Here is a 21,497-nt window from a genome sequence, read left to right as displayed (position 1 = left end):
ACTGGTAATATCATTCTCAGAGCCTTTATTTTGCTATGCGAGAAAAACAACATAGCATTCCCTTATCCATAGGTATTAAACTATAGTGGATTACTATTAAATTATTTGTACCTCTAAGCTAATTCTGGCATAGTTTACTAGCTCTTCAGGTCCTCTATAGTGCTGGTTCATGATCCAGTAACTATGGCTACTACAAATGCTTTACAATTTTTATACCTTCTCACTTGGAGAGAAATAAAGCAGTAAATGATCTTCACAACACACAAACTGATTTCAAGTCTCATCCTTGCAGAAGAAGCTCTCCAAAATACAAGCAGTATTAGTTTAAAAACAAAACAAAAACAAGCAAACAAAAAAGAGCTTTCAGTGAAGGTAAAAAGTATTTGCTTTTTAATATGCACTTAAGTCACAGTATTTCTTTTGAGATCATTACACCAGGTAATATTTCCATTGTATTCTCGAAGTATTTTCTATAAGCCTGTCTAAACATTAAAGGAGTAGGCATTAACTAAGGGAAACAAAAAAACTGTGCTTTCAGAACAAAAATAAAGCCAGTGATCAACATTCTTTCTATTCATTTATATCAGTGGTTGCACAAGAGATTGTTTTTCAAAATTTAAATGCCATCTCAATAAGCAAACGAAATCAAAAGCAGCACATACGTCATTGGTTTTCTGGCAGTCCTTACCTGATGTCAGTAGTAAAATGCAACCCAAATCTAATCACACCATTTGAAATTATCTTACAAATTTTTGATTTAGGCTATTTTCTGCATCTTGTATTCTAGCAAAAAAAAATCATTAAGGAGAAACAATCATTTAATGCATTTTCTATTAACAGAACAGAAATACATTACAAAAGAGCAGCTACTGATCAGAGCATACTGAAATGAATACAGACCTGGTGCGCTACCAAAATTTTTGCTGACAGTTATGTATATTTAAAGAGATTATTCAAGTCAAAACTCAAGGAGAAACTGAGGTGTGAGAACAGCTGTTGAAGTATTAACTGTGTCCGGTAACAGTTCACACAGCACACACACATACTGGTTCTTTCTGCAGTATTTATTTGCGAGGCTGTAGCACTGAGATTTCTCCTCCTACAATAAATTACTTACTATGATACAGTGTATAGAACAATGGTGAAACATTTCTTGAAGACTCAAAGGACAGACATACTGCAAAAGTCCACGCCTCTGAAAATGAGAAATGGAGACAACAGCCTCCTTGCATCTTCATTAGCTAGATCCTTTCTCTTCTTTGGCAACAGAAGCCTCCACAGGAGTATCTTCCAAATCTTTGCTTGACTTCTCTTTCTCGTCATTTTCATCTTCTTGAGGGTAAAGATCTGGGTATTTCTGCATGCATTCCTGCATGGCACGGAATTGGTCCACACAGTCTGATCCCTTTATTTCTTCTGTGCTATAGTGGAAACAAGAAAAGGCTGACTTGAACTGCTCCCCACAAGGACCACTGGCCATTCCACCCAGACACGGGCAGTTCCAATTGATATCTCCATTGGGCAATATCAAGCCTGAACAAACAAAAGAGAGAAGAAAAGTTAAATGCTCCTTTCAGAAATTAATTTCATTCAATGAAAGCTGCTAAGCTGCAGGTGTAAGTGGAAGTATCAGGAATACTATACTAATTCTGTAGCTTCAAGAGCACAAAACACCTCATGCTTCCTGGCCCATTTGTTTCTCTCTGATCTTTATGATCCGCTATTGGGCACAAGTGAGACTATATCTATATCTATGCCTGAATTAAGGCTTTGTCCCTTGACTACAAACCACTTAGAATATACTAAGGCAACTCCAAAAGGAATCAGAGTCAAGTCAATTCACTTGCCAAACTCCATCAGGGAAGCATGCAAGCCTTAAAATCACATCATACAGGATACAAGAATTTAATTCCTGTATTAAAATTAGAATTCTTTTTAAATCAAGCTGAATGGATGCTTTTTTTTTTTTTCTTTTAGATGAACTCTCGAACACTAATCCAGAAGTTCTTTCCTCAACATTTGAGCAGGAAATCCATAACAAAAAAAATAATAAACCAGTTTCTTTTAAGACATGCAAAGACTAAGTCTCATACCGCAGAACAAAAAGAAAAGGGAGAGCATGACAGTCTGTGTGATCCGAGAAATCAAACAGCAGTTTAGATGACAACTGAAAGTGAGTTAAGTTGCATTCTAGACACTAAATAGACTGGAGTAGCTGGAAAGTTCTGCTCCAGAACAATTAAAGTCACCACAGAAATACTTCAGTGATGGAATAGCAAGGTGGAGATATAAAAGGGGAATACGCTCTTTGATATAACAGCTGATTTGCATGATGGAGTTCAAACAGAAAGCCAGAGAATTCATTTTCTCTGTATGTTTTAGAAAAATCCTTTACACAGTCAGGTAGAAAAATTGAATATGATGGATCTGTTAAAGTGCAATGCAAAAGTTGCTATTAATAAGCAATACAACTTCATTCCCTTTCTCTGCTTTGTGAGAATGTACATGTAGTTATGTTCATCAATGAAGAACAGAAAAAGTTCTTTAATCCAAGCGGGTTTATTCTTGACTTGAACAGTTTTCTCCCCTCCTCTCCAACAGAAGACTTCCCTAACTTCATCTCCAGACTGATTTCCTGCAGGAGCATAAAACTGAAGTTTAAGTGATTTCCCTTTAGAGGAAGGTATGCAACTACCATTATTAGATAAGTATGTATCAGTTCTGCTCTGAACAAGAAATTATATTTAGGGCCTGATGAAACTTAAGATTACCTAAAAAAGACTACTTATTATCTTTGTCCTGTGAAATCATGCTTATTGGTGTATTACCAAGAACAAAAGGAAAATTTTACTTAATACTTTGCTCTCAGTCAAACCAGTTCAGCAGAAAATTCACTATGTCAAATGTCAGTGCTGATTTCCTTTTCCTTCAGGAGGTAAGTCTCCTTAGCATGACTTTGTCAACTACAGTATTGTCATTTTTCATAGATTAAGCTTTATTCAGCATGACAGTATTGTAAAATATCTGCATTAATCACCGTACTGACAAGATACACCTAGTACAGTGCGCTGTGGCACCTCTAGCTGTCTGGAGGAGAAACAGAACAGCTGAGACAAGGAGATGCATGACTGGTGCCAGATTCCTTCTTGCCAAAGATGACAAAGGAAAAGAAGGGATGTTGATCACACAGTGTAGAAGAAAATTGGCTTGCTTTGTTAACTAGACTTTGAAGTCCTATGTTCTTCTTAACATCAGCCAGACATTTTTTCAATACTCACAAAACACAGAAAACACAAGAGGAGTTTTGAAAAGTTCTTGAAGATAACACAGCAACAAAATTACTTATAAAATACTTCTCTTTAATAAATACAAATTATTCATTTTGGAATAAGAACTACTTGTGAGCATGCCAAAAACACAAACACTTCCTTGCTGATAATTGCAACAGGATGCATACTTAAGTGATTCAGCGTATCAGTTAGACAGTAACACAGTTAAAATAGAAGATTTTATCCATTGCTCTTCCCAAGTCACAAGTCTATAATAGACAAGGTTACTATCTTTAATTCTCTGAACGCTTCTTTCAAATGCAGCCTGAATGTCACTGATTCAGTGGCATATAACCTATTTGAGCCTGCACTTGGGGGAAGAAAAAACACCTGTTTACATCATGGGGGAATCAAGGCTTAGGTTAGCAATCAACCGCTGACCTCATGCAACCTAACTTCTCTTAGCTCGTGGGATGTGCTAATATCACGGATGAATGCAGAAACATCTGCATTACCTACTGAAATCTCATAGCTGATAGGACAGAAGTCAAAAAAAAACACACCAAGATACAGCTTTATTTTCTTCTCAAAGACTAATGTCTGTTAGTGCCAGATGCTACGTAAGAACAACGCAATAATAAAAAACAACATGCTTATCTTAAGGATGGAAAAGGCTCCTACCAAAAAAAAAAAAAGCAACGCTTCAAATAAATTAAAAAAATCAGTTGTATTAAAAAATACAGATTATTATACATCTATATCATCAATCTACTCTTTCTCACTATGACTGTTCTGTATATAGTACAGCAGAGAAGATAAAGAGACATAACCGGATTATGCCACAAAAAACACTGGAAACCAAGTCTTCTATTCAAAGTAGAAACTAAATTAGAAAAGCCTGCCTGTTACTTTATGTACAAAGCCCTTTCCAATTTTCTTTTAAATAAAAACCACACAAACCAGAGCTTCTGCACTTCAATGTATTCTAGAACGTTTTGCCCATGTGTCTTTAGTGGCCACAAATTTCTCTCCCATTAGATGCAGCTCATTCTGTGATGTGTGAATTGTTTTGATCTGCTGCATTGTAACCTGAGGCCGTTCAAGTGAGAAGCTTTCAGAGAACCCTTAAAACACAGCAGCAACTAACCACATACTAAGAATAAACTTATTACAGTTTTTAAACAGTTTCACATTCTGAATTATACAGACACACACTGTCACTGTAAGGTGTCCCTGATGTAACCAGCTTCTGGCTTTCTTTGTTCTCTTCTCTATACTTTAGGAAGAAGGTGATCTAGCATACCATAAATACCAGATTGCTAGGAAAAAAACCACAAACACTTCCACCTCTGTTCTTCACCACAGCTTTTCCATTCATAGCAAAATGCATATCAGAGGAATCAATTAATATGGCATTCAAAAAAAGAAAGAAACAGCTCCTTTAATTTTTGCTAGTTTATAAACCAAATAAATGGCACAACCCTGTATACTCCTTGCATATGTACAAACAGAATAATTTGGGGTAGAAGGACAGAGACACAAAACAGAGAAGTCCCTCTTTGCAGGTACCAAGCGAATTGTATTTTATGTTTGCAATCTGAATCTTCATGGTATATCTCTGTTAGATCTGAGACAGGCAGCCTTTCCTCTTAAAATACAGTGTCAAAAATAGATGCTTAGTTGCAGGACCAATATGCATTCTCATGCTGTTGCTAAATACCCAGCTTTTGTTACTAGAATATCTTAATTATGACCAAAGGAAGACCATAAATGATTGTAGTAGGGAAGATATACAAACTTTAAACTACCACATGTAGCATCAATACAGCTTGCACGTTTTGATTGCTTACTTTTATTTAGCTCAACAGCAAGCTTCTCTGTTCAGGTGTACATCACACAAGATGATTTAACAACTAAGCGAACGATAAAACTCTCCAAAGGTTTCTATGCACTACAGATGTAGTATCTAGGAAAAGTATCTTCCTTTGCTTTATTTAGCAAGCTGTCGCCAGTTTTTTTTTTTAGAGGAAACAGAAAGCCACCTGCCAATGAAAAGCAATTGGGAACTTAATGCTGCCATTTAATCATTAGAGGCTGTTACCTCTTCACATAATAGACCAATAACGGATTATAGGCAGGTCTAGCATGGCATCAGCCAGTAAAGCACAACCTGCCTGAAAACATAACAGGTAGAGGAAGTCCTGACAGACACTAAGCTTCAGCTTTTAAACATTCTTCTGAAATAAGACACAGCCACCTGATGACTTAAGGCAACATGAAGTTTCTATATTCTCTTCTCATTATTCTCATGTGGGTCATTATAAAACTAACGGATTCTGTTCACATGAAATAAAACATTTGTGTATACGTTTGCTGCTCATACAGTTCTAATGAAACCAGGATAAACAGCTAAAGTGCAAGATTATTTTCACACAGATCTATGTATGAAAACAAAGTTATTTTAACGACGCAGAAAGATATGGTTCAAATTAAACTACATATCACATCAGTTAACAAAGCATCTCGTGTGCTACAGCTGCTAAACAGTGCTTAAATGCTGCCCTCTAAAGGTCACACAGCCACTTGCATATCCTCAGTTTCTAAAATTTCAGTCTCAGTTGAGCTATAAGCAATGAAATCGCACAAAGTGAAAATTAAAAAAAAACCAACAACAAAAAAAACAACAATTTCATAGACACTGAGAACATTTTATTAACCTACGGCAAAACTCAGTTAATCATCATGATAGGAACAAGATATTTCATTCACCCATTAGAAACAAACTAAAATACGCCCTATAAAACCAAAATATTAAGTCAGTCTCTGAAATATTCTGATCTCTTAAGTCTCCTGAATTAATTCATTTGCAGGTTTGATGTACTTTCTGTAAGATCTGCAATCTTCACTGAAAACTTGAGCTCACCTCTTCTCAAGACAAGATGGTTACAGATGAAAACCAGTAATTTGAACTTACCTGTCATACGAAATAAAAACATTTTACACCTATTGATTACATTGCCACTTGTACCATACAGGGTAAGTGATAAACATGTAATATTAAATAAGATAACAACCAGAATTTACGCCTTTTAAGCCCTAACTATGTTAATACAAGAAAGACATTTTTTTCTGGGTGTCTCTGGTTACTAACTGAAATTATAAGCCATCAAGTGATGTAATTGAACAGATCACTTTGAAAGACCATTAAAATTCAGGAAAAAAAGAGTGAGTGTTTTTTTACTGAACAGTTTTCTAAATTTACTAAATAGATTGCTTATTTACCAAACCAGTTGCCCCGCTATCAAGTCTGTAAAAATGAATCAATATTTTTGCTCCTACTTCGTAAAAAATTTGGTGGTGTTTTCTTCTTTTTTTGGGGATTGTTAGATTATCATATATTTCATATGTCACTTCCTACTTCCAGCCTGCTTACTACTGACCTTGTTCTTCATAAGGGTCATCTGGGTCATCTGCAACCAGTTCAGCACTGCTTGGTGTCTCATGGTCCTCCTTGGTCACAAATATAATTTTGTCTTTTCCTGTCATACAGGAGACAAAAAGCAAAAGTTCAGAGAAAGCTGAGACAGAATGAGTCATTTACAAAGCTGGTGAACAGCACGAAATAATGAGATATTCAACATGATGCTCTGGTGGTAATAATGAATGAATTCTACTGTACTTATTTATCACCTTCAAATACAAGTTGTTGGTTCACAGGAACAAACATAGAAAAACAATCTGGAAAGTATTCACAGGGAAGGTGCTAAAAACTATAAAAAAGACCTTGAAATAAGACCCACAATAAAATCAATGGAAATTTCAAAAGATTAGGTAGTAATTTATCTAGAAAAACGATGAAAGAAACTGAGCCTGTTCTCTTTGTACCACTCTCATATACCTGTAGGAAATTTTTCTTTTCCTATTGACTAATGAGAATAGGACATAACCAGTTAAACTGATTTACAATAAACATTTGCATAAAGCACAGTTAGGCAATGCAAATAAATGTCTACAGAGATTGCGGCAAGTCCTCACTAAAGAGAAACAAGATAAAACAGGTGCTTATTTTTAGAGGAGACCAGAATCAACTATCAGGACTCAGAAGCAGTAGAAGACTGCACACTATTTCTGAGCTGTGACAGCATTTAACATGCCTCAAATAATTTTATTTTAAACACCAGCATCCCCCTCCCCGCCCTAACGGAGGTAGGGACTGACACTGTGGTGACAGGAGCTGGGTGCAAGCAACCTGAGAAAGGAGGTGGAGAACATGAAATAGTTTGGGAAGTGTTCTTTTAAAGCACTCATTTAAATAGTGTTAGCATACATAATAACAGATCACCCATTTGTTTGTTAGAATATACAGAAGCTATCTGAAATTCTTTTCCTCTACAGTTCCAGTTTTTGCAGCAACAAACTGTAATGGCTGGAGATCACAGCACAGCTCATTGAACTGTGAAGTTAAGAAGTTGTTTTGAAACAAGCTCAAGCTACTACTCTCCTAGAAGAACTTGCTCAGCTGAGGGTGGTTAGACAGAAAAAGGAGCAGTGAAAGCAAAACTATAATGAATTACAGGCAAGCATTCAGGAGGATACTCATTAAGATCAACAGCCTCCATTAGAGGCCAGCGGCATGTTTTGCAATTATTACGTGAATTAAATACTGAAGAGTACCTTAACGGGGTTGAACCAACTACACCGAATGGTGCTGCACACATTACCAAGGGCAGAAAAGCCCCAGAGCATGCTTCCTGCTCTGGTGCCACTCCTGATTTAACAAAGAGGTTCTGAAGGGGCAAAAAGAGGCTTGGCTGGAAACCAGGGCAGAGTTTCCCAACAACTCTGCGAAACTATAAAAAATGTTCAGAGGCAGGAAGGTCACTACAAGGACGTGGTGTATTAGAAATTAGTCGCTCCTTGCATCTCAATGTGACCTCAACCAGCAGCTGCTCAGGGCTTCCCTTGGCTTTGCATTCAGACATGTCTCACACATTCAAACGTGTCTCAGAAGCAAATAATTTTAAGTTCTTTTTAGGAAGAAAGCAGTTTTTCCATTTTTTTTTGGTCAATTCTGCGTTGTACTCCAGCTCGCTTTACACCACAGAACACCTCAGGATTTCTCATAGAGAACTAGAAACGTATGAACTCTAACCCCTATTACTCTAACCGTAACTTTGTACGATGCCGTAAGCCAACTTATGACCTTATGATCCAGAACATTGTTAAATTAGGTTATAAGCATGAAGCAAAGAGGACCATAACTTCAGGCTGCCTCATCACAGCATTCAAACAGCATTCAGCGTGCATCACCAGCTTTCAAACCTAGAGAAAAACCGCTTTTCAAACTAGAAAACGCTTCTTTCTAGCGTAAAACCAGTCACGTTATCAAACGGGAAAGAAAAAAAAAAAAAAAAAAGCACCAAAAATCCACCCTCCGGGGCAGGAGGCGGCCAAGCCTCAGGAACCCCAAGACCCCTGCAGCAGCCCAGGCCTTCCCCTCCTACCTCCCCCCCTCAGCGGCCGCTTTCCCTCCCCAGCACTCGGGCCCTGCCCGGCCGGAGCCCAGCGCACCTTCTTGCCTGCAGTAGGACATGGCGGCACCGCGCACACCACGGCAACGGGCGGCGGCGGCGGCGGCGCGCGGCTCCCCCCACCTCACACACACGCTCCCGCCTCCGGAAGCGGCCACCCGCCGCTGAGGCGTCCCCTCGCCGCGGCGGGAACGGAGCGGCCAATCCAGGCAGGACTACATCTCCCAGAGTGCTCCGCGCGAAGGGGGGGACACCATTTTCTTGCACGCCGTGTGGTGGCTGGGGACTACATGTCCCGGCGTGCACCGCGCTGGGGGGGGCTGAGGCGAGGCGTGAGGCGCGAGGCGGGGTCGGGCTGAGGCGGGGTCGGGCGGAGCGCGGTGCTCGCGGCGGTTCCTGCGGCTCGTCCCGGGGCGCTGCCCGCTGAGGGAACGGCCCCAAGATGTCGAGGAACGTAAGTTTGGCCCTGCCGCCGCCCCTTCTCGCTCTGTGAGGCTCCTTCGGCTGCCCCGGGGTGGCTCTCGGCCGGCCCCTGCAGCCCCCACACCGCAGGGGGTGTAACCGCCGCTGTCAGCCTTTAGCGCCGCAGCAGAGGGTGGCGATGCCAGATTTGCGTTGATAGCCTTCTTTGGTGCCCGGGCAGCTTTTATTTTAAAGTATGCTGGCGCTGGTCACTGGCGAAGTAAAGCGTGAGGTGTTATTTATAGCCGTGTTGTAGCTGGCGTGGAATCTGGGAGCATTACTCAATTTCTCATCGCCCGAGCACGGGGCGTGGGCATCGGGTTGGGAGCGCTGGGACAGAGCAAAGGAGGCCTGAAGGGATGGGCTGAACAGCTCTTAGAGCAATTGTTTTCTCCGTCAGGCTGGAGTTTGTTTATAGTGGGCAAGTTTAGGCCCAAAGCAAGAGGCACTACTTTGCAGAGTAGCAGCTTTAACAAAGCTACAAAACTCATTCTGGAACAGAACGCCTTCCCCTTTCACACTGACACTGCATTTTTGGTTTATCTCCAACAGTTCTCTGACACAGGCAGCAAAAAAGAACATGTTAAAATCACAAGTGAGGCCAAACCGGGGTTCCTGGAGAGGCTCAGCGAGACCTCTGGAGGCATGTTGATGGGACTTGTGACGTTTCTTCTGTCTTTCTACCTTCTTTTTACCAACGAAGTAAGTGAAGTACTGTCAGTCTTTATGCGCAGCTTTAGCATGTCATAGCCAAGTTGACATTCAACTGGTTTGGCATGTACAGACTTGCTGAAATTGTCATGCTAAAGTTTTAATACTGCAACCGTGAAAATAGAACAATATGTCTGGAGAGTCTGCTGCTTATGCTTGGGATGTAACAGAAGAGTGAAATCACAGGGCCACAGGTGTTTTTTCTATAGAACAGTGTGACAGAGACGTAGGATGTGTGTGGTGGGAGGTAAGATCCAAAACCTTTGAGATGGTGGGAAAACAGGCTATATATAGTGTTATTGAAAGAGGCTTCTATGAGACAGTCACATTCCATTCATCTCTCTTCTTGAGATAACACAGGGTCCTCATTTCTAGTGCTGTTACAATTTCATTAAAGGAATTCATATTCCATGTTGCAAAAGTGAAGGTGTTAATTATTCTCAGTGTTACTTTGTCTTAGTTTTATATTTAAAAAGTAATTAAAGTAAATAAGGAATTCTTATACCCTACCCTTGCAAACATGCATGAGTTTGGCAGTTTTGAAGTGAGATATTAGACCTTCACTTAGGTGAATTTTCACCTAACACTTTCTTTTTTACCTCTACAAGAGGAAAAGCAACTACTGCCAGTTCCAGTGACTGTGCAGGAAAAAAGTAGTCAAGTAGTTGTACGGGCCTTTGGAAAAAGGATTATAACTAGCATAATTTTTGCAGTCATTCAAGAACAATAAGGTAAGAGATAAAGAGCAATAATTTTAGACCTTTGTAATAATAAACTATGTGTGTTTGTGTAGTTAAGTCAGTGTTAATTGTCCTGCTGCATGGGTAAGAAGTATTGCACCAAACTGTCAGATGTGGAGAAAGAGAGCGAAGGATTGCAAGCTGAGAGCTTGCCTTGAGTCTGAATGTAGAAGTCCCAAGGGTCTGCAAATTGCTTGTCTGCTAACCTTTTTCACAAAATACTGCAATATCGTTGTTTCTCTACAACTTGGTTTTGTTTTTCTTGATTACAGGGACGAGCTTTGAGGACAGCCAAATCTCTTGATGAGGGACTTTCTCTTGTGATCCCTCTTGATAACATTCACAGTGTGTCTCAGCAGAATGAGGGGAGATTAGTGCACTTAGCTGGTGCTCTGAGCACATCAAAGGTAAATACAACCAACATCTTGAAGAAAGGAGAATTTCAAGCTTGGAGGGAAGAAACATTTGCTGACAATTTAAACTGTTTGATATCCAGGCAGAAGACAAGTAGCTTCTCTCCTCTCCTGTAAGAATTACGTGCTACCATCTGAGCTATAGTTCTTGGCCAAAATCAGGGAGGTGCTGCACAGCACTGGTCTTCATTCTCCCAAGCAGCATGCTGTGTTTACCCTCCCACTAACTTGAAGGATAATTTCAATTTCCTTTTGTGTAAGGAAGCTGCTGTACATTCATGGCATTGTAAAATGTTTATGCTTTTACAGTACAGATGGGATGGAGATGCTACCTCTTGTGTTCAAGGTGCTTAATTCAGTTGTGAAGTTGTTAAAGATTTTTGAATCAAAGAGGCTGTGTGGTGGGAAGGCAGCACTGATGCATTGTGTTGCTCCTTTGGCCATGCAGAAGTAACAAACTGGAGGAGCTTTGATCCTCTATTTCATCTTCTGGGACCTTTGCACATTGTCACTTTGTTTAGAAGTACAGTTTTCTTTCAATTCATGTTTTCTAAATAACGAGCTTTACCTTTGCTCTAGCAAAGTAATAAAACTATAGTAGTAATATAGTAATAAAAACAATCAGTAATAAAAGTATAATGTTTGAATTTGTGAGGAACAGAATTTATACTGACTTGTTTTTTCTTTATATTTGACATAGCCTTTGTTTGATCCCAGCTATGGGCTGACAATCCATGCTGTCAAGCTTAAGCGCACAGTGGAAATGTACCAGTGGGTAGAATATGAAGATTCTAGGTGAGTGAAAGAAACTTTTAAAAGTTGTTTATGAAGATGTTGTCTTAACAGGATCCCATTAACAAATACTCCTTTTCTTTCCCCTCTCACAAAGGCAAAAAAAAAAACCCACCTACCAACTAACCACACAACAGAACTCTGTCAGGAGAGGTCTGGAATTCTTGGGGTGTTTTATGGAGTCACTTTAATTTCCTTAGAGATGTCAGGTTTTGTAGATGGCTGATGTTGCAGAATTTACATCCGATAAAATCAAAGATGTTTATAAAATGTTTCCACTTCCTGATTTAGTATAGTTTGTATGGGGTTTCTTGACCTCTGTGCTGTAGCTGTGGCTTTTTGTTTTCATTATTGTTGTCCTGTGCTGGGCCTCTTCAGAAACCATTGATTTTCAGTCATATGTGTTTTCAACAAAGTTCAAAAATCTTAAACAATTTATGGAAAAAATACAAAACACTCCTGTTTTTCCCAAAGGCACAGTTGATTGCTACCATTTCTAACGTTCCTAAAGCTTCTCTGATATATTAATGTTCTTTCTGACTGTTAGGAATTCCCTAGTTCTACGCTCATAATATTCCCTCTCTGCTAGTTGTTTAGCCAAATCAGTATTGTTATCCCTGAATATTTGATCCTGATTTTTTTAAATAAAATTTTATAATCCTTTTTTTCCCCTGTGATTACTAAACCTTTCCTTCTGATCTTTAAAACTTGAGCATAGACCATGAAACCAATTCTTTTCTTTCTTTGCAGAGAGTATGAAGAAAATGGTGAGATTAAGAAAGAAACCAAGTATACATACAGTAAGTTGATTAACAAAAAGTCCATTTTATGCTCTTTGGATTTTTGTGTGTGTGTATTCTGATTTTGTTGTAAACCCTTTATTTTTTTTTTCACTAGAAAAGAAAGCTATTTGAAAAAATAGCAAAAATTCTGTTTCCTAAGGAGATGGCAGGGCCTCTCGAAGTAACTGAGGAGATACGTGCTGTAAGAAAGCAACTTCTCAGTCTTGTCTTGGAAATCCCAGGGTTCGGAATAGCATCCAGGGATAGTGTGCTCCCATGATAGGACCCATAGGGCCCTCGGTGATGGGAGATGGGCAGAGCTGGAAGCACAGTGTGTTGAAAGCTATTTCTGAGATTGCTCTTCCAAAGTGCTGTAACTGGGCATATGTCAGGTGTGAGCAGAAGAGAACAGACAGGGAAGAATGGTGTAGCTCCAGTCTATAAAGGCAAAATGTTGAGAGTCTGTTTAGGTGTTGATACTAGCTAATGAAAACCACCACCACCTTCTGATGTGTGCTGTAGCTTTTGCCAAGTATTTTTTTGGTAGGAGCAGAAGTGGGAGGATCATTCTGATCTACCCAGTGGCAAAAAATTGAGTCATTGTGTATCTGGAGATGAGTCTCTCTGCTTCGTTTATTCCCAGTTAAAGCACGTGGATACGTAACGTGGGTGTGTGGTTTCTGGGTGTGATCACAAAAATTTCCCAGCTCACTGTAGCATGGGGCTCTGCAGCATGGAGATCTATAAGGAGCAAAGTTAGTGGTGGGTGTGAGCTATCAAAAATGGCCATTCAAAAACAAAACAAACACAAACAAAAACTGTGCTCTCAAGATTGTTGGATTCTGTCCAGTAAAAGTTGGTATTTTTCTAGATGTGGTGGGTTGTCCTTGTCTGGCAGCCAAGGGCATATATAACTGATCGCTCGTTTACCCTGCAGCCAGATTTGGCTAAAAAGAAATCTACTCTGGGGATGTGGGGAGCCTGCTGTAGCCCAGATGAAGGCAGTGTTAGGCATTTTTGACAGTGGCAGCTACAGATTCCATCTTTATCTTGTTTGACTGCGCTGAAATCTGCTAGTTCCAGCAGAGCTCACAGCCTCTCCTTTCAAAACCAGTTTGATCCTAAAGAGTGGAGCCAGGGCTCAAAGTCTGATCAGGGAAGATGCCAACAGCAAAGCTTCCACTGAGTGAAGATGAGTTACAGTTTTATCTCTAAAATCCTCTTCTCTAAGCCCTTCCATTCATTGCTAATATGTTAGGAGGCTAGATTTAAGTATCATTACAGACTATCACATTTTGTCTCTTGATGTAAAAAGTATTACTGTGAGTGTAATTATGTAATTTAGAACTGATTGATTGAGAGGTGTCTGCAGTAACTAAGATTTGAGTGGCAATTCTTTCTGTCTTATCAATCTTCATATCATTTTCTTCAGATACTGAATGGAAATCTGAAGTTGTGAACAGCAGGAATTTTGATCGAGAAATTGGACACAAAAACCCAAGGTAATTTATCACCTAGCACAGTCCCTCTAGATTCTGTTAATGTATGCAATCAAAGATGAGAGCTTTGCACCTAATCTTCATGACACAGCAAAGTAGATGGAAAGTGTTTGCCTTTTTGTATTGGAGAGAATTTAATCATAGATAGATAGCAGTTTAAAGCTGCCTGGTGGAACCAGCATTATGCTACTCGTTAGCCATGGCTGGATATCAGGCTATTACTTTACCTCTGGACCATATGGTCTCCGTGTGGGAGAACTTGAATGGGTTTCTTTCTGACTTCTATTGTCCTTTAGTGTAGTCTATTGCTAGTTCTTTCTTCTACCACAAATTGAGTGAGAATAGCTGGCATCCCATGAGCTTGCCATACCACTGGCATGCTGTTCCTCGAAGCTAGCATGTATGAGCTCAGGCATATTTGTGGCAATTGCTTCTATATAACCAGTTTTGTATTTCTCTCATCTGCACCATTTTAATTACGCTGCAGTGTGCCGTTTTTAATGCTAAGTTTTAACTTGCTTGTCATTCTTAGAGCACCTGCTAGGTTCCTTAGGATGCAGGGTACCATCTGGCAAAAAAAAAAAAAGTGTAAGTGACAAATACAGCCAAAGGGATAGGAGAACCAGGATTTGAATAAAACTTAGAACTCTGCCTAACCTCCACAGCTTTGTTTTGTCCCTATGGGCACATCCAAATAAACTGCCCTTTATTTGGAAATACTGCGTTAGGAAGAAAAATGAAGATATACATGTTTTTAATTATAAATCCCAAGTAAATAGACCTGCTTAGATGAGAATGGAAAAAGGATGCATAGATGACATACCTGATTTGTCTCTTGTCCCCATGCACACTTTTTTGTTAATGAACGTTCAGTGAGCATTCTCCAGTAAATACAAATCTGCACTTGAGAGTAGGGAATATTTGATGAGTGCTATTGCAGTACATCATTTAAAAAGTGCTGCAACTAAGAACACTTAATCTCAGTGAAACAGCACTATATATGCAGACATGATGAACTTTAGAATACATACCTGGCATTAATGAGAGCATTTTGAGTGTGTCTTCTTTCTTTCATCCATCCATCTTACTGTTTATGCAGCTTAACAGATTTTATTTTCAAAAATGTCTATTTACTGCTGAGGAGAATCCAGTAGGGCCATTTATGAAAATGAAGTCAAGTCTGTAATTAAAGGTTTACAGAACTGGGAGTTTATTTAACTTGGCCATGATACAGAAGTACCTTTATCTGGAGAAGGTTTATCATCTATGTTTCTTAATTTAGCAAATAAGATCTAATAGGTTTCAGCAGAAGCTAAATAAGTTCAGGCTAGAAATAAAGTGCATTTAGATGTGTAGTTAAACATTGCAAGTATTCATCTGGGACTGTGATTAATCATTGTCACTTGAAACATAGGGTCAGTGCAGAAAAAAATGGTGAATTCCTATGGTGTGGATGGAAGGTTAGGGCAGGTGATGAGACAGGTGTACCTTGCTTTAACTTACTCTAGTGGTTCCAACACATTCAAGTCAGGACACAGTTTCTCAATGGATTTGTTCTCATGTATGTCAGCTATTTAGCTCTTTGAGTTTCTCCTGGTGTTTGACACAGTACCTTTCATGTGCTTTATATTACATACTGCAAGTCAAGAATTTGTTCATAATTCTGGAACTAATCACGAACTCTTTCTGTTCCCCAGTGCCATGGCTGTGGAGTCTTTCACTGCTGTTTCTCCTAATGTCCAGGTTGGAAGCTTTGTCCTTTCCAAAGGTAAGAATTGCTTTGTACTGACTTCGTGTCTTCTGTTAGCAGCAGACTTCAGTTCTTTCTACAGTGGCAGTCATTTCAAATGAAGCCAGGAAGCCAGCCTGCAAACTGGCTGCTAGCCACCTGACCTGAGCTTGTTTCTTTATTCTGCTTAGGTCTTGTGGATAAGATTGATGACTTCAAGCAGTTGAGCTTGTCAAACCTTGAGGATCCACATGCTGATGTTACCCGGGGAGGAGATTATTTTTACCACAGCGAGAACCCCAGGCGTCCAGAAGTAAGATGAGAAAAAAACTAAAGCAGAAATTGCTATAATGTGAAAAAGAAAGCTGGGGTATGTCCAATTTCTGTTTCAACATGTAGAAATTGGGGTACAGAGTACCACATAGAGCAATACTGCTAGTATAGTCCTTCAGCGAGAGTGATTGTAGTCCTTCAGCGAGAGTGATTGTCGTGAAGGAAGCTTCTGATTCTGCTCGCATCTTCTCTTTTTGTTTGCTTGCTTGTTTTTTGTCTATCATGCTTTTAGATAGAATGACATGGGATGGTGTTGGGAGGTAGGTTCAACCTGTGTCTTGCTGTACTGAACTGAGTACAAAGAAGTAGCTTGTTCTCAGCTTGTGCTGCCTGCCTTCCTCTGAAAAAAGATGAAATGACAAGGGATGAACATAGGATCTCTTTGGTGTTAATGTCTTCATGCAGCTAAAACAGAGGGGATATTGCAAAGCTGTGTTTGAGCAATCACATTTTGGTCTCAAAAAAGTGCAGCTTAGAATTTCTACAGGATATCCTCTGGCTTGACATAAATGCTTAAAAAAAGTGACGATACAGAAAGAGCGTTCCGATGCGCAGTTGTCTTCTCTGTGATTCTCCTTTGTAATGAAATCTTTCTCTGTTGATTTGAAATATTCTCCTTATTTGTAGGTGGGAGACCTTCGTGTCTCATTCTTCTATGCAGGTCTGAGTGGAGATGACCCCCATTTGGGCTCAGCTGATAAGGTGGGTCTTCAGCTGCTTGAGAATTTTTCGAATTCTGCCCCTAACTCAGTAACCAGTAAAATTATTTTTCTTTCTTCCAAGGTGACTGTGATTGCTCGCCAGAAAGGTGACCAACTTGTTCCATATCACACCAAGTCTGGAGTTGTCCTGCAGATTCTCTACCCTGGGGATCTGTCTGTGGAGGTAAGATACCACAGTGTACAAATGAAGGGTTAAAACTGCTGATGGTACTGCAGAAGCAGCAATGGAATAAGCTCCCATTCTCCCGCAGGCCTGTTCTAGAGGAAGAGATAGCTGATGTAAACATTGGCTTTTCTCCATGCTTTATCTAGGGCAAAGCGTTACAGCCTGTGTTTGCCTTCCTGCTTTCTACATGTTCTTTGTGTTGCAGCAAAATCCTGTGCTTCACCTGCTAGCAGTATATAATTTGACTATAGTTATTCCTACTTCTTTTTCCATTTTAAGAAGAAGCTGTAGCTAAACTGTAGTTAAAAAAAAAAAAAGTCCCCTTGTAACGGTGCTGAACATCATTTGCTCTAAGGACTGTTCCTGTGCCTTCTCATTTTGCATTTTATTTTTTCCTTGGTAGCTTCCCACTTACACACACACAAACACATGCTTTTGAAAAGGTCATATGCAAAAACAGTAAAAATCAGGCTTTAATTAAATAAACCGTAGGAGCTATCCTCTCTTCAGCCTCTCTAAACAGGGAGTTTAGGCTTGCTTGAAATGTTTATTGCTGTTCTGGCTGAGAAAGAACCTTCAGGCAGTGCATAATGCTCCAATAAATCCTGCATGCTCCAGCAATTTGGTGATTCATTTACTACTTTTAGTAGGTTGGTTTCCATTAATGATTACTTTATGCCCTGCCGCAAAAATCCCAGATGTCAGGAATTTACAGGAGCTTCCAAAAGCAGTTAAAGTGTTTGTTTTGAGTTGAAAGAGTAGCAGTAGAATCAGCTTTCTGCTGTGAGCTCTGAATCTTCATTAAGTAGAATTTTAATTCCCTTGAAACGAACTCACTAAAAATGAATAAGTCCTAAAGTATTTGTGCATACAAGTAGTCAATCAGTCATATGTGTGTCTTTTCCTATGAGTGTTGTATTATTTCTTAGCCATCTGCATGTGTAGGTTTCACTACAGAGAAAGAAGGGGCACAGAATCCATTTTGAAAAAATCTTTCTTGGAATTCTTGCAAATAGATGTTCTGCTTTGCTTGGTGAAATATACACATATCTTTTATCTTTTCTTCTTAGCATACTATTTTTTTTTCTTTCATGCACTTTTCCTTCATTGCCTTTTCTCTCTTCCTGCAAAGATACCAAAACTAAATCTTTCATGTTACATGTACTTACTTGTGCTCTCTTTTTCACAGTAATGTTCAGTGTATCCATTTGCACCAAAATGTGTGTGCACTCTCTCTCTCTTTGGTTATAGAGAGTATCAGAGGGTGCTTATCGAGCTGTCTTGAATTGGAAAAGTAGAGGCTTCGCTTGTGCTGCGCTTTGAAATCTCTTGTAGTGTGCTGGGATATTACAGCCAAAAAAAAAGCCATAAAGAATGAACTGCAACATATCTTCTGCCGGAGAACTTGTACCTCTAAAATACTCCGACTTGTTCAGAATTCACTGGAAAGAGTTGGATCAGAAAAGAAGTTGAGAAACAGGCTGCATGTAATGGCATTTGTTTTCAGGAGGTGTTTCAGAAAGAGCACGAGAGTAACACCATGAAGACTTGGGCCCTCCGTGCAGCTGGCTGGCTGGCAATGTTTGTAGGCATCAACCTAATGACCCGAATTGTTTACACTTTGGGTAAGTTTGTGACAGAAAACTAAAATGACTTAGAAATAGGATCATAATCCACAGAGCATCGTCTTTTGCTCAGATGTGTAATTAATTTGGAGGCCAGGAACAATCTTGTTTGATCTTAGATTGTATTCAGTGTGAAAGTCCCTGTAAACAATTGCAGATAAACAGGATCCCAGCACCAGATGGATGCTTTGTGAAAATAAATAAACAAACAGGTATCTCTCTGCCAGTCTCAGAAGATCCCAGCCTAGTGCTTACCAAAATTAGAAGCCAAAGCACAAGCTGGGCTGGTTCTTTCAAGTCTTGCTGTGGCTGCTGCAATCCACTTACTTTCTACACCCATATACAGGTGGTCTCCCACCAAGTCTTAATTAGTAGTTTTATAATAACTTGTCTTTAGTTATTCTATGCTACTGTGAGCACAGCAAAGAAGTTTTGGTTTATCCTTTTAACTTAGAAGAATGTTGGAATAAACGCTCACTGAACAGGAGAATGGTGCCTCAAACTTGCATAAACCTCAGACATCAAAGCTATCATTTGCTTTGATAATCTTTGATACTCCTTTTTATTTATTTACTTATCCATATGCATACAACTGAAAGCTTTATTTTTGCCAGAAACTCCTATTTTGCTTGCATGTTACATCCGTTGCCTTAGACTTGTTTCATAGCTGCAAGGCTATCTGTCTACGCTGCCTCTTGAGCGTTGGACAAGACCTCAGAGTTAATTTTGCATGACTTCCTGTCTGAAGAGATGAGGATACCATTGTCTTAGATGGCTAGCTGTTGCTTATCTATCAAATGCCTGGAGGATACTCTGCTGAAATGCCTCATCCAGTGTCCTTGGTAATAATTTGAGTCTTCCTTTTGATTGCAATTGTTTATGTGTGGATCCTAAGAATGAATAAGAGTTGTTTGTAAATGGTAATCTTGTCAACTACTTTATCCCATTTAATTCTTCCTGCAGTGGACTGGTTTCCTGTTGTGAGAGATCTGGTTAACATTGGATTAAAAGCTTTTGCCTTCTGCGTAGCCAGTTCGTTGTCACTCTTGACCATCTCCATTGGCTGGCTCTTCTACCGCCCTCTCTGGGCTTTACTGATTGGATTGCTCTCTGTAGTTCCAATCGTGGTTGCAAAATCCCGTGTTCCACCAAAGAAGCATCAGTGAGAAAGAAGCTCTCATGTTCTGCACTGATTCCTGGCTAGAAACTCTTCAAGTGCATTTCTGTTCCGGTTACTGCAGCATGCTTACAGCACATTGGGGTTCAGCAGCGTGCACCAGCAGCTGGGGAGGGCCATTCATAAACATTATCTATGTAAAAGATGACTGTAGCATGCTATTTGTAGGAAGTCAGTGATACTGACTTCAGGAAAAAAGTATTTTGGAGCATCTGTATTCATTCTAAGTCAGAGAAAAAGCAGATTATCTTTCACCATTTATTAATTCCCCCTGAACTGGTAAATCCTTACCAACAGGTGTATTACCACTGTGTGTATTATGGAGAAAGTGCCAGCTTCATCACATGGACTGGGATCTGAAATCCTTGGGAAATCTGTGTTCGTACCTATCTCTGACAATCCATCCCTCTGCTATCTTTTCTGATTTGTACAGTCATGTGCTCTTCTTTGGCTAATGTATTTGGAAGTGCATTGTTAAAGGAAAAACAACTTTGACAATATATTTTTGTAAAATATATTCTTTTGGACTCAGTATTTTTAAAGTTAACTTGAAGTCTTGAGTGTCCAGGTTAGCCGTGCTCTAAGACAGGGGAGTTTTGCCAGAACGCAGTGATTTTCCTCAACTTCTTTTAAAAATCTCTGAAGCTGTTCTCAGTTCAACACCCAAAATGGTAATGTTACATAAAAACTTCAAATTGCACTTCTTTAAGGGGATACTCAGAGATCACTCACCTTTCACTTTAAAAATAAAACCTGTTGCCTTGAAACAAAACCGATTAATAATCAAATATATATTCGTCATAATATTTGGTGTGTTTTGCAATACATACTGTTTTTTTTCTTGAATTTCATTTAGCAAGGACAATGAAAATGCTCCATGAAATTAAGTCATGAAAACATTTCTGCCTGATTAGCTTTCATAGACTTAGTAGCTTAAACGTTGCGCTATTGTTGTATCATAAGAACACTTTTCTTGTAGAGTTGTGATGCTTACAGGTTCCTGTTGTAACTAGTACTTGAGACTGTATTCCCCATACCAAAAGAATTTAATTTGAATATATGTTGAAGCAAATGTTTCCTATAAATGGTACTAAAATAGAGATCTGATTTATAAATCACAACCATTTTGAGAAGTAGGAATTACGTTATTAGCCTTAATTATTTTAATTTTTCTGGTATTTAATGTTGTCAATTCAATCTCCTGTCCCTGAAAGCAGTGGTAGCGAGTGGAAGGTTATAGGAAGTGCACGTAGTCTCATGCGTGTAGCTGACATGCATTGGTGATCCTGGGCAGTCTCTATCTGCTGCCCTCTGACTTTTACTGCATCTAATGAGAAATTGCACTTTGGGGAGAAAAAAAAAGCTGGACTGCTGTTTTACTGATGATGCAGGAAGCTAACCAGTATTACTATGTTAGAGACAAAGATACAATTTTCTACAGAAGTGCTGAGCTTTTGTACGTTTAATAAAATACAATTTTCAGAAGGTTGGTCTGCGGGCTTCTTTTTTTGTTAACTTTAAGCATGGCACACCTTGTGTCCAGGTA

At 39.4% G+C, this 21,497-nt stretch overlaps 2 protein-coding genes across 2 annotated transcripts; one reads left to right on the top strand and one right to left on the bottom strand.

Moving 5' to 3' along the window:
- Positions 1-367: 367 nt before the first annotated feature.
- On the bottom strand, positions 368-9,000 carry CHCHD4 (coiled-coil-helix-coiled-coil-helix domain containing 4). Its single transcript, XM_027468001.3, has 3 exons — positions 8,841-9,000; positions 6,710-6,808; positions 368-1,533 (listed from the first exon to the last, which is right to left on the bottom strand). Exons 1-3 carry the CDS (start codon positions 8,860-8,862, stop codon positions 1,238-1,240), a joined length of 417 nt encoding a protein of 138 aa, XP_027323802.1. The 5' UTR covers positions 8,863-9,000; the 3' UTR covers positions 368-1,237.
- A 94-nt stretch (positions 9,001-9,094) lies between these two features.
- TMEM43 (transmembrane protein 43) lies at positions 9,095-21,436 on the top strand. The gene is made up of 12 exons (XM_027468000.3): positions 9,095-9,254; positions 9,815-9,964; positions 10,986-11,120; positions 11,827-11,921; positions 12,669-12,718; positions 14,133-14,202; positions 15,897-15,967; positions 16,120-16,241; positions 16,889-16,963; positions 17,045-17,146; positions 18,657-18,774; positions 19,738-21,436. Exons 1-12 carry the CDS (start codon positions 9,243-9,245, stop codon positions 19,938-19,940), a joined length of 1,203 nt encoding a protein of 400 aa, XP_027323801.1. The 5' UTR covers positions 9,095-9,242; the 3' UTR covers positions 19,941-21,436.
- Positions 21,437-21,497: the final 61 nt, after the last annotated feature.

Source organism: Anas platyrhynchos, chromosome 13 (genome assembly GCF_047663525.1).
Source record: "Anas platyrhynchos isolate ZD024472 breed Pekin duck chromosome 13, IASCAAS_PekinDuck_T2T, whole genome shotgun sequence".
Lineage (NCBI taxonomy): Eukaryota > Metazoa > Chordata > Aves > Anseriformes > Anatidae > Anas > Anas platyrhynchos.
The sequence above is the reverse complement of the archived record's forward strand: the minus strand, read 5'-3'. Positions and strand labels throughout refer to the sequence as shown.

Bases quoted from the DNA above. Each gene is read 5' to 3' on its own strand.
- CHCHD4 (XM_027468001.3), bottom strand. From the start codon at position 8,862: ATGTCCTACTGCAGGCAAGAAG. The intron at 6,809-8,840 runs GTGCGCTGGGCT...CCTGTATGACAG, and splicing joins GTCCTACTGCAGGCAAGAAG to GAAAAGACAAAATTATATTT. The intron at 1,534-6,709 runs GTCAGTAGTAAG...TTGTTTGTTCAG, and splicing joins TGACCCTTATGAAGAACAAG to GCTTGATATTGCCCAATGGA.
- TMEM43 (XM_027468000.3), top strand. The intron at 11,922-12,668 runs GTGAGTGAAAGA...CTTTCTTTGCAG, and splicing joins GTAGAATATGAAGATTCTAG to AGAGTATGAAGAAAATGGTG. The intron at 14,203-15,896 runs GTAATTTATCAC...TCTGTTCCCCAG, and splicing joins ATTGGACACAAAAACCCAAG to TGCCATGGCTGTGGAGTCTT.